This window comes from Tupaia chinensis, unplaced genomic scaffold, assembly GCF_000334495.1.
Source record: "Tupaia chinensis unplaced genomic scaffold, TupChi_1.0 Scaffold000258_1, whole genome shotgun sequence".
In the NCBI taxonomy this organism is placed as follows: Eukaryota; Metazoa; Chordata; class Mammalia; order Scandentia; family Tupaiidae; genus Tupaia; species Tupaia belangeri.
In genome coordinates, this window is record NW_006159738.1 from 420,625 (window position 1) to 433,514 (window position 12,890).

At 51.9% G+C, this 12,890-nt stretch overlaps 1 protein-coding gene across 1 annotated transcript in view; it reads right to left on the bottom strand.

Moving 5' to 3' along the window:
- Nucleotides 1-12,890, bottom strand: part of DNAH10 (dynein axonemal heavy chain 10) — a 126,154-nt gene that overhangs the window by 107,964 nt on the left and 5,300 nt on the right. The window contains exons 4-12 of the mRNA XM_006149228.2: nt 11,734-11,842; nt 11,314-11,429; nt 9,251-9,467; nt 6,086-6,243; nt 5,162-5,392; nt 4,218-4,408; nt 3,081-3,279; nt 2,403-2,597; nt 499-669 (exon numbers count right to left, since the gene is read on the bottom strand). Coding sequence (XP_006149290.1) covers nt 499-669; nt 2,403-2,597; nt 3,081-3,279; nt 4,218-4,408; nt 5,162-5,392; nt 6,086-6,243; nt 9,251-9,467; nt 11,314-11,429; nt 11,734-11,842 — 1,587 coding nt within the window. The remainder of the gene's footprint in view (nt 1-498; nt 670-2,402; nt 2,598-3,080; nt 3,280-4,217; nt 4,409-5,161; nt 5,393-6,085; nt 6,244-9,250; nt 9,468-11,313; nt 11,430-11,733; nt 11,843-12,890) is intronic.

Sequence of the window (12,890 nt, forward strand, 5' to 3'; positions counted from 1 at the left end):
TGCTGAACTCACCTTCTGAACAAGGTTACCACCGTGTGCATGTTTGTGTGCATGCGTGTGTGTGTGTGTGTTTCTCCCAGTCACACCGAGCTCTCTGAAAGCAGAACTCTCATAGCAGAGCTATGCTATGACCCTGTGTCTAACTCTGTCCTCCAATACGGGCATACGGGTGAGCTTTTCTGAGTTCATTACAAATCCCCATGTGCTCATCGGACATGTGTGGCTGTGGCCACTATCACTACTGTATTATTACTAACTCACCCAGGGCCCACCGAAGGGAGAAAACCATCACGCATGGCAAATTCTCCCCAGCTTTCCCCACTGACTAGACAAACCCACTCTGGGTTACCCACGTTCAGTGATATGGCTCCTGGGGAAGACTCCCCGTCTCCCCGTCTTCCCCATCTTCAGACACGGAAGACAGAGAAGAGCGTGGTCAGCTGTCTCCCTCCTACTCAGGGTGCTGGACTGCTCTGGCAGCTCTCAGATTTCAATTACCTCTTTGCAATACTGGGCCAGGATGTCGTTAAATTTCATCATCATTTGTCGATTAATAGCCTCCCGTGAACGAATGTGCTTAAATTTTAAAAGCATGTCAAAGGCTGCTTCAGCTGATCGAAGCTTCTTAAAAGATTCATCAATAAAATTTTTTGCTTCTTTCTCAATGACCTGCAAAAAATAAATAAATAAATAAAATCAAGAAAACAGCCCCCCATGCTTCTGTCATCATCCTGCGAAAACAAAGTGGTAAGAAACAAAAGACAAAACAGTGGCGTGGGAGAGATTTCTATCACATTATAGTGGACATTACTGTCTGATCGAAATGGTGGATTGGCTGTACTGGTTTTCTGATCTCTCGCCCTGGATCAAAATGGTAAGAACAGGCCGGACAGTGGCGCAGTGATAAAACACAAAGCAGCTCCAGATGGAAAGGTTGACGGTTCTCGGCCAGACACCTCCCTGAGTATAGCAGGTGTCCACACGACCATAATATGCACTGGCTGAGCGAGGATGGAGAATGGGGTCAGCATCCTGTTGGGGTACTGCATCTAGCTTGCTCTCGCCTAGAAAAACAAATGCACTTAAAAAAAGAAAACAGAGGGACCAGCAGATGTCATAATGGCTACGTCGCTGGACTCCCATGTAGTAAACCATGGTTTGAGTCTCGGACCCAGCAGTTTAAAACTCACACGGGGCGCATGTGCATGCATGCCCAAAATCCTGAGAGGAAAAATGAGGAGAGGGAATTGCAGCGTGGCCATCCCCCCTTTGGGGTGATTTCTCACTTTTTTATCTCTCCGGGGAGTATACACACCCTATAGCAAAAATCTATATATATATATTTTTAAAAAAAGGTAGGTAAGAGATTTTTAAAGTTAACTTGGGTCAGCCATTGGCGTGGTGATTAGAGTGGCTGGGTCTCACATGGCTGCCTACATGGTTCGAGGTCCAGACCTGGCAGCTTCAAAAACACTCCAGGTGCAAGTGTGTGCACGCCCAGGACTCCTTCACATTTCTCAAGAGAAGTTATTTTCAACTCTGATCTCTGTACCGACCTAGAATTTCAGAACTCACACGTAGAAGACTGAGGAAACACACAGCCTGTGAAACCTTTCCTGGGAAGCAGCAGAGAAATGTGCTCCAGCAACACAGAGGAGTAAACGAGGTGTACAGGGGGCACTGGACCGAGCCGCAGTGCTGGAAGCCACGCAGTCCACTTCGGGTCTGCATCCCGAGTGGCCCAAAACATGCCAGGCATGCACCCCTGTGCCCAAGACCCTGAGGAGCAGCGGTCGTGGTGTGGAGAGACCCTGCCGAGGGTCTTGCTCGCGCTCACGCTCGCTCTCGTGTGCCTGCATGCTCTATAATGATAAATAAACTGTAAAGGCATAAACATGGCATCTGGCAAACAGGACCGAGGATGAAGGAATGCCCTTTTCACCTTATGTTTTTAGCAAATAAGCAAGTATTACCTTTTCTGGGGGGAAAAATAAACCTCTAAGCATCACTAAATAACCCAGTACATTCTGCCTGTTCGTTTATAAGCCAGAGGTGCGCGCTCACAGAGACAGGGAAAGGAAGAGGGAGAGGGCATTGCCCTGTGGGGGATAGTCTCTTCTCCATTTCTCCACCCTGCCGACAGGGAAAGGAAGAGGGAGAGGGCATTGCCCCGTGGGGAATGGTCTCTTCTCCATTTCTCCACCCTGCTGGGGCGTGGCCATGCACCCACAGACGCCCGGTGTGCTTCTCAAGCCTCTGAGTCCAGGACTAGAACCGTGTGGTTGGCCATGTGGGTCTAGCTCCTTAGCCACTGGGCCAGAGCACTGGCCCAATCCCAGAACTTCAGGTGGGGAAAACCTGGCGACCACCTCCCGGGTGGCCTCCATGGACGTGGTACTTGCCAGAACTTCGATCTTGAAGTCATCCATCACGTATTTCCAGTACTGGGAGGACTTGATGCTAAAGGGGTCGAAGGTCAGGCTCTCCATGGGGGTGACCAGGCCATCCACCCTACACAGGACATCATCAATGCGCTTGGGATCCCCCGTCACGGCCTTTAGTTCCGGGCCAAATATGTTGTAAAACTCCTCCATGACCTGTCCAGACAGAACGACCAGGAGGATGCATTTCGGGTTTTCTCGTGAACGCTCTGCTCGGTGGGGAGCGGGTAGCTCCCCGTGGCCAGGGACCTGGGTTTACCTGAGGGAATGGTGTCCCACGGACGACCTCCTCCCCACCTAAGCCCTTTGGTACTATGCCCACCGCGTGTGGGGTAAACCAGATGCCGGGATGTGGTTCTCAAGAGCTGTATCTCCAGATGTTGGACCCTGCCTCCTCCTCTGACCACTCCCGACTCCGTGGTCACCCAGCCCCCTCAGGTCCACGTTCCTTTCTGTCTCGGGCCTTTGCACTCCCAGTTCACACAGCCACTTCAGCTCCTAGTCCTCGTACACACCTCTTCATGTCACCCCTGCAGACGGGCCAGGCCTGAGTCACACTTCCTGCCCGCCTCCCCCACGTCGTCATGCGGACACCGTGCCCACCCCAGCACTTCCCTGACCCCCCCACGGCCTCCCTACCTGCAGAATGTCGTATAGGTCCTGGCAGATGGTGGCCATGTAATCCGTCCTCTCGAACAGCCGTTTCCGGTCAAACTCCCAGCGAGCTTCCCTGCCCGAGGCCTCGATCTTGGCCCGGATGTCAAAATAGGCCTTTTTCCACATCTTGAGCGTGTTCTTGGCCTCCAGGGTTTTGTGCTGTGCACTCACTCGGTTTTCTCTGTAAAGCAGAAGTGCTATGAAGAGAGGGGAGGCCACCAGCGGCCCCAGGGGAGCAGGGATCTGGGGGTCCTGACCTGCCGCCCTAACTGCACCGCCCCCTGGTGGAGGCTCGCCACAGCGGCTGCAGCTGCTCACAGCCACCTGCAAGGGCCCAGCTAGGACTGCCAGCCCAGCCTGCAGAGCCGGTGGGCCTTCTGTCTGGGCCACAGGCAGCACGTGGCTAGGACCCGGGCCAGAGAGAGCACTGGAGTCAGGTGCCGAGATCGTGTACCTATTTCAACTTACAGACTTTTTTCAAGAAAGTGAAAAAAAGATCTCCATCTCCCTCAACATCTCAAAGGCTGTTCTGCCCAAGAGGGGTCCAGGACTGAGGACCCTCCGACCCTATGCCTCAGCCTCTCCAAGTATAACTAGAAAGGAAAGCTTCAGTTACAAGTGTGCATATAGGGGCCGGGAGGTGGCGTGATGGTTAAAGATGCTGGACTCCCACATGACCGACCATGGTTCAAGTCCCAGACCTGGTGGTTTGAAAGTCATGCCAGGCACATGTGCACGCATGCCCAGGATCCCAGGAGAAGACTTGAGAAGGACTGCAGCGTGGCCATCCCCCCAGGGGTGATTTCTGACTTTCCTTCTCACTGTCTCTGTCTCCTTCTGGCAAGCACACACCCTATGGCACAAACCTCTAAAAATACAAGGGGGCTGGAGGGTGGCAAGGTTGTTAAGGTGCTGGACTCCCACATGGCCAACAGCGGTTCAAGTTCTGGACCTGGTGGCTTGCTTTCTCACTTTCTCTCTCTGTTCAAATTAAAAAATAGTAACAATAAACAAAATAAAATTAAATTAAATATTTTTAAATAAAATAAAATAAATACAACAAAACAAGAAAAATAAAACAAACAAAGACGCAAGGAGGCCGAGTGTGGGGCCACTCACTTGAACAGCGTGCGCAGGTTGACCACCCTGCAGACCCGCTCGGCGATCTCCCAGGCGATGCGCTCCATGAGCGGGATCATCCTCTCGTCTTTGTTGTAGTGCCGCGAGATGATCCACACCATCCGCAGCGCGCTCATCATGGAGGGGATGGTGTCCAGGACCACGTGGAAGCTGGCGCCGTGTGTTATGTTCTGGCCGAGAGCCGCATGCCAAAGAGAGAGAGACACAAGTGGTCTTAGCCTCGGGCCTCGAGGGGTTTCATAAACAGTAAGCGTGTAAGAGGTTCGTTCTTCTTAACTCACAAAAATTAATTTATGGGGCCAGCAGGAGGCGTGGTGGTTGGGGTGCTGGACTCCCACGTGGCCAACCATGGTTGGAGTCCCTGACCTCACAGCTTTCTCTCTCTCTCTCTCTCTCTCTCTCTCTCTCTCTCTCTCTGTCTAGTGAACTCAAGTGCCCTATAGCAAATTTTTAAAAATAAATAATAAAAATAATAAATTTAAATAAACGAAAGAAGCCTGAAAGCAGTTGGGGCATGCTGACATGGAAATAGAGAAGATATACAATGTACATAGCACAGCTTGCGGAAAGGCAAGGACATATGGACACGTTCCTGCTTTTCCGTCTGCATACTAGACACACGTGTGTGTAGAGTGTCTTTCTTGAACACACACACCACAGGACACGTCAGGGACACATGTCGTGGGTGGCAGCCCACAAGAGCACTCAGCCTGCCACCTGCCCTGCTGCTCTCCATCAGCCCCTCCACTTCCTGCTTCTGCCCGGGCTCTGCTGTGGCTACACACCTGCTGGCCCCAGGAGGGTGAAAATCTTGCACTCAGATGGTGGATGGGCACAGAGCGCTCTGAAGGGCTTGGGACTCACGCCACCGACCTGTGCCCCATCACGGGGCTGCCCCTCCAGAGCCCTGCCTGGCAGCCCACCTTGAAGTGCCGCTCTACCGTGGACAGGAAGCGCACATTGTCCGAGGCCTCCATGTGCAGCTTGAACAGCTCCAGGAACACGGGCTGCAGGTTGGCCACCAGCATGGACTCCGCCTCCTTGATCACCTCCAGGACCTTTCTGACCACCGGGAGTTTCATTTGCTCGTGGAGTGCACTCAAGGTGGCATTTCTTTCCCTCCAGAATTCGATTTCGGCCAGAGGGCCATTGCCCTGAGAGGAGACATCGACGTACAGAGAGCACTCGTGTCAGTGTGGGGTAGACATGGGGGTTCACCAGCGTCCATTCCTCTCTTCTGACTGCTCCGAACAGGAGGCCTCGTGATGACGCTCAGGACTCCGGCTGGGAATGCGAGGCAAGGACACGCCTCTCTGGGCAGTCAGGCGTGCAGGTGGGGCCAGATACTGTGTGGCATGTGGCTGCCACGGTAGAAATCATCCTGCAGAGGCACCTGAACATCCCAGCTGTGAGCCAAGGAATTCTCTCTCTTAGTTAAGCTAGTTAAATTGGGATCCCTGTTTCTAGCAGGCCACACACCCTGACATACACACAGTATGATCTTTTTTATAAAAGAATTATTTATTCAATATTTTATTTATTTATTTAGTATAGGACACATGCTTAGCAGAAGGGGCGGGGGGGATGAGAAAGCAAGTCTCCAGGTCTGGGACTCAAACCTTGGTCGGCTTGTGGGCGTCCAGGACCCTAACCACCACGCCACCTGCTGGCCCCATGTGATCTTTACCACCCGGGCAGTAGTCTGCCAGCACACTGACATCACAAGCCCACCTTGGGTATGTTTACTCGGATCCTCTAAGGAAGTCCCAAGACAGTACGAGAAGAAGGCAGATGGAAGCGATTGGCCCTCGGCTCCCAGGGTGGCGAGGGCCACCCACAGGCGTTACCTGAGGTGTCTTCTTCAGCTGGCCCTCCACGGCTGACGAAATCTGACTGAGCCAGTTTATCACACACTGCTCCAGCGCCTCCACGGTCTCCGGCTGAGTGGCCAGATCAGACACCTCGCCCTCCAGACTGATGCTTGGCATCTCCAGCTTGATCTCGCCTGGTAGGACAACAGTCAGGGGGCCGCTAGTTTGGGGGGAACGATTGCAAACGCTGATGTCGTGCTCCCAGCTGGCCCTTCTCGCCCCGCCCCGGTAAAGCACGCTCTAACACACCCCGCCCTAGTCTGTCTGCATCGCCCTCTCTTTCATTAGAATGTAATGAAAACATTTTAGAACATTGCTCCAGTATTAAGCTCGATCAGATCATTTAGCAATTTAACTCTAAAATCTTCAACAGAGTGCCCCCCATGGTCTAGCGGTTTAGGGAGCTGGATCCCACACGGTCAACTGTGCGGTTCAAATCACTGCCCAGCAATTGACAAACACAGGGTACACGTATGTGTGCGTCCCAGATCCCGACAGGACGGAGAAACGAATGGGAAGGGACTGCAGGGTGATCACCCCCTGGGGGTGCTTTCTCCCTCTCCATCTCTCTCTGGCAAGTCCATGCACCCTTTTGCAAAGATGTTTGTTTTCTTTTTAATTAAATAAACAATCAAAAAAAGAGAAGAAGAAATAGCAGTGAGAGCATATGCCTTAGAGACATGGTAGCAACTGTCCACAGAAACAACTTCTCTTAGACGTCTCTGTCAGGCCAGCAGGTGGCGTGGTAGTGAGGACACTGAGCTCCCACATGCCTGACCACGGTTCAAGTTCCAGATCCGACACCTTGCTTTCTCACTTGCCCTCTCTGTCTCTTTCTGGTGAATGCATGTGTCCTATAGCAAGCTTAATAATAGTAAGAACAATAAATGAAATATATAATTATTTAAAAAGAAAAGAAATCACCGTGAGGAAGTAGAACTGACGGATAGGGAAAGTGAGGCAGGATCATTTTGTCATTTTTGTCATTATTAATATCTGTTAATACTCCACTGGTTTTTTTTTTTTTTGAGCGGTTTTGGTATATGGCATGTGCACTCACCAGAAAGACAGAGACAGAGTTACAGAAAGTGAGAAAATACCCCCCAGGGATGGCCACACTGCAATCCCTTCTCCTCCATTCTCCTCTCGGGATCTTGGGCACGCACGCACACGCGCCCAGCATGAGTTTAAAGCCACCGGGTCCGGGACTTGAGCCACAGTCAACTACATGGGAGCCCAGCAACATAGCTGTTATGCCATCTGCTGGTCCCAACTGTAGTGTGTTTCTTTTTTTTTAATGCCAGAGAGAGAGAGAGAGAACACGCCCCAGTGGGGCTTGGTCATGACACCATTTCTGACCTTCAATTCCTCCCTCCTGTTAAGAATTTGGGTACACGTGCACACACACTCAGGATGTTTCTCAAGCCACTGAGGCCGGGTGGGACCTAGCTGTTTTCAGCCATGTGGGATTTAGTTCCCTTAACCACTGCACTCCGGGGCCAGTCTAAACCCCGTCATTGTTAAACTTTATGTACGTATTACTGTTAGGAAATTTAGTGCACATGTGCATGTACATAAGCCATACACTCACTTATCCCTCAATGGCAGGGACACACCCTGGACGTCTCTGACTGCACCTGCGCAGCCTAGGCAGTGCACCTGCTGCACACCTGGGCGACCTGGCACAGCCTGCTATAATCTCACAGGACCACTGTCGCGTATACAGTGCGTCACCAACTGAAACGCCATTACACAGAGCGTGACTATACTAACCTATGTTTACTCTAACCACATTTGATATAAGCATACTCAGATAATGTATGCATATTAAAGATTCACATTGTACAGGTCAGCCAGCAATGTGGTAAAGGCACTGGATCCCACAGGGCCAGTTGTGCAATTCAAGTCCTGGACCCAGTACCTTGAAAATCACACTGGGCGTATGTGCATTAATGCCCAAAATCCCAAGAGGAAGATGGAGGAGAAAGGACTGCAGTGTGGCCGTCTCCCCTGGGAGGGAGTGGTGCTTTCTTGGTTTCTTCCTCTCACTTTCTCTCTCCAGTGAGCATATGTGCCCCACAGCAAATTTTTGTTTAAATTTACTTTGTAGCAATATCAGACATTTGTGTTATTATGCATCTTGAAGAAAAAGGGTAAAGAAGCTTTTTAAAGTTTCTTTCTTTCTTTCTTTGATGAATGAGAGAAGAAGAGACAGCACCCCCAATAGGGTCTGCCCCCAGCCCCAGCCAGCCCGGACCATGGACAAGAAGTACCCAGAGTACTGAGACGGTCTCCAGACTTGAACAGGACCCCTTCCCATGCTGACTGCCTCACGGAGCACTGCCCCTTACCACCACAACACTGTCTGCCCTGTCTGGCCCCTCGAAGAGCTTTATAAATCAACATCGAGGGCCAGCTCTGTAGTGTAGTGGTTCGGCATTGCTCAGAAGAAGCCAAATCCCACATGGCGGACCATGGTTTGAGTCCCAGCCCCAGCAGCTGGAAAAACGGTTCACTCTTCTCTCTTTCAGACTCTTTTTTGGTTTGCTTTGGCTTTTTGCTATAGGGTGCATGAGCTCACTGGAGAGAGACAGAGACAGGGAAAGTAAGAAATCGCCCTCCAGGGAAGGCCATATCACATTCCCCTTCCCCGCTGTCCTCCTGGGATCTGAACCACACACACCTGGCGTGATTTTCAAGCCGTTTCAAGCAACCTAGTCTGGGCTTGAACAGCAGTTGGCCATGTGGGAGTCCAGTGCCTTAATCACCTGCTGGACCCTCACCCCTAAACTCTTAAATTGCCTTTTTAGAGTAAATGAATCCCTCTTAAGAAGGGGAAAGTGGGGGACCAGCAGTTAGCGTAATGGCTATGTCGTTGGACTCCCACGTAGTTGACCGCGGTTCACGTCCCGGACCTGGTGGCTTAAACTCACGCCGGGCGCGTGTGCGTGCGTGCCCAAGATCCCGAGAGGAGAATGGAGGAGAAGGGATTGCGGTGTGACCATCCCCCCTGGGGGGTGATTTCTCGCTTTCTGTCTCTCTGTCTCTCTCTGTCTGTCTGGCGAGCACACGCGCCCTATAGTGAAAACCTCTCAAAAAAAAAAAAAGAAAAGAAAAAAGAAGGGGAAAATGAAACCTTACCTTCAAGTTGCTGCATTGTTCTTTGAATACTACTTGCAAATTTCTGAATGTTCATTAAAAATTCATCCCGTATTAATTGAATGCTGTGAAATTCTACCGATTCCCCAGGCATGCTAGGGACCGCCATGTCATACTCAGAAGCAGAGGCGTCGCCAGACACCAGGCCTGCGGCCGCGTCCATCTTGTGCTGATTGAAGGACAATGCTGGCAGGAAAACCTGGAATGCCAATTTGTAAAACAAATCACACCGGGGCCGGCAGATGGCATAGCAGTTAAGTCACTGGATTCCCATTTGGCCCACTGCAGGTGGAGTCCCAGACCCGGTGACTTGAAAATCACACTGGGCACATGTGCGTATGTGCCCAAGATCCTGGGAGGAGAATGGAGGAGAAGGGATGGTAGTCTGGCCATCCCCTCCGGGGTATGATTTCTCACTTTCCCTCTTACTGTCTCTCTCTTTCGCTCTGGCGGGTACATGCGCAAAGACCTCTTTTAAAAACTAACTAAATAAAATAAGTAAAAATATAAAACAAATCGCACCGCATCACGGCCGACCACTTAAACTGCCTCTGACTGAATACTCTGGCTGTGGGACCATCAGCTGGGAACTCAGCTGGGGAAAGCGTGTGCATTTGTGAGGTCACTTTGATACGACCACAACCAACCTCCTGCCCTGCAACAGTGGCCTGCCAATGCCTGTGGTGGGCCGGTCCACTGGGCTTGGTTCTTGTTTTTACTTTTGCCTATTTTTCTTAAAAGTTTGACGTATCTTTGAGGATTCTTAGTCTATGTGTATTTACTGTACATCACAGAAGAACCCAGAACACTGGACTTGGAGAGAGCCCCATCTGGGTCCTCAGGCTGCACACCTATGTGCAGCTGAACAACTTTCCTTTCCTTCCTGCAAACTGGCAGCTCAGCCCAGAGACCGCACTGGGATGCCTCCTCCAAGGCCACTGGTGGTGTTCTGTCAGGACGCATAAAGCTTGGTCCTCTCTCCCTCCCTCCTTCTTCTCTCTTTTTCTCTCTCTCGCCCTTGACACCCAGTGCCTAAATCCACAAATCCATTGGAGGTTGCAAAATGGGAAAATTTTCATTGTAAAATATTTCTTTTTATTAGCTCAAATACTTCCAAAAGGAGCACCGTAGCATAGCAGTTAAGCACTGTGTGTATGAAACTGGATGCCACGTGGGTGCCTGCAGTTTGAATCCTGGCCCCGGTGGCTTGAGAAACACACCAGGCCCATGTGTATGCACGCCCCAAATCCCAACGAGGATGGAGGAATAGAGGGTTGCAGCACGGCCATGTCTCGCGAGGGGGTGCTTTCTCTCTCTCCCGTGTCTCTCTGTCTGTCTTTGGTGAACACACATACCCCTCTGTCAATTAGAAAACAAATTTTTATTACAAAACTCACAAACAGACCAGTTTCACTAATGATAAGTGTTTCTGGCTCACGAAGGTATGGTTTTCAAACTCTCAGGCCAGGGTTCAAACAGCACTTGGCCTTGTGAGATCCAGCTCCCTCAATCACTAGGCTACGAAGCCGGCACACGGTTTTTGGTTCTCCGGGTTCAGACATCACCTCCTCAGCAAGGCCGTCCTCGCCACCACCCACGGCATGCACATGCACATACAGAGCTCATTTCTGCAGCACTGCTGGGGGTTGTTTTCCTCCCGCCGGCCAGGGTTCAAACAGCACTTGGCCTTGTGAGATCCAGCTCCCTCAATCACTAGGCTACGAAGCCGGCACACGGTTTTTGGTTCTCCGGGTTCAGACATCACCTCCTCAGCAAGGCCGTCCTCGCCACCACCCACGGCATGCACATGCACATACAGAGCTCATTTCTGCAGCACTGCTGGGGGTTGTTTTCCTCCCGCCACTCAATAGCTCCTTGATCCACTTGTGTGCCCCCCCCCCCCCCATGAATAAGCCCCAGGAGGGCAGGGTGCGCGTTGCCCAGGACCATGCCTGCAGCAGGAGAGCTGCCCACCGCCCCCTTGTGGAGTAAGCGAGTCAGATGGGATTAGAGAGGCCGCACCCGCGCCCTGTGCCCGCACGTGCCTGGCATACGATGTCCTTCAGGACATGCAGCACGCGACTGTGTATGATTCCATACTCCAGCGTCTCCGGCATAGTCTCCACAGCCTCCTTCATGTAGCTGGCTTCAGAGATCGTCTCTAAAGAGGAACGGATTCAGAGCACAAGGTCGGTGGGGAAGAGGAGTGGAAGAGACCCAGCCGGAGCACACAGGGACTCCCACTTCCCCACTCGGCCACATCTGGATGATCGTGCAGGCCTGAAGTGCTGCTCGTGGGCTATGAATAAATCCAGTGAGTCAGTGAGTTCGCAAGTACGAATCTGCCCGAGGAGCGACTGTCCTGACAAGCCGTATTCTCCAGATATTGCAGGAGTGAGAAAGCCCTCTCCCACACATGTACACGCACATGTGTGCACAACCAGCCCTGCACCCCAGAAATAGACCTTTCGTATTTCTGAGAAAAAACACCACATTCTGGTCCAGAAACTCCTCAGGAACCGGGGTGCAGAGCACGTGGAGGTACATCTTCTCCACAATGTACTTCATGGATTTCTGAAACATGAACAAAGCGCTGTCAGCCTGAGAGTCACCCGTCCACCCACAGAACCTAACACCCTGGAATACCTGGCTCACCTCCGAACCCTGGACGATCTCAACGCTTTGTGTGTGTGTGCTAGAGGGCGCACATACTCCCCAGAGAGACATCCCTGCGAGGTGTGGTCACACTTCAATCCCTCCACTCTCCACCTGTCAGAATTTGAGGCACACACGTGCACCCAGCCTGGTTCAACACTGGGGCCAGCATTCAAACTCCATGTGGGCCATGTGGGGTCTGGGCCCCTTCACCACTAGGCCACAAGCCAGCCCTGGACCTCATTCCTGACGACGCAGCCACAGCCTTACATGGGCCATGCACGATGCGTGTTGTCACGTGGAGTTGCAGGTGGGATTAAGCCCCCCCACCCCACAGAAGAGGACAGCGAGATGCTCATGCTTTTCTCCTGGGCTCGGCCCTGTGCACCTTTTCCTTTGCTGACACTAATCTGCATCTTTCACTGTGATTAACTGTAACCAGGAGTGTCACAGCTTTTCTGGGGCCCGTGGGTCCTTCTGGCCAATCACTGAACCTCAGGCACAGGCGGCCCCCAGGGGGGTCTACCATGTCCACTCCCGTGTGACAGGTTTCCGGGATGGACTGTTTACCCTGACTCGTCAGAGGGGACTCGCGTCCATTACCACGGTGCTGAGGACAGGGAATCAGGCATACCTTGGAGGGCTTTTCCAAAATGTCACTGGCCCCGTCTTCATTCTCTATGCTGGTCAAAGACTGAGCTATGGAATTGCTTCCCAGCTGCAAATTCTTAGCTGCAAAAGAGTACTCATTGTACAAGATGAGATCGCCAGAAAATTAGGTCTCCTGTCTCGAGACCAGGCCCATGCTTGGTACAGCACCAGGTGTCATCCAACAGGCCGGTCAGCAAAACCCGTTTCATAAATAAGTTACTGTGTAGCCTTGACTTACACCACATTGGGGAGAGCAGGCTGGCCAAAGCTGCGGTGGACCGTGGCATGGAGACACTGGGGGGGGGGGGGGCGAGTC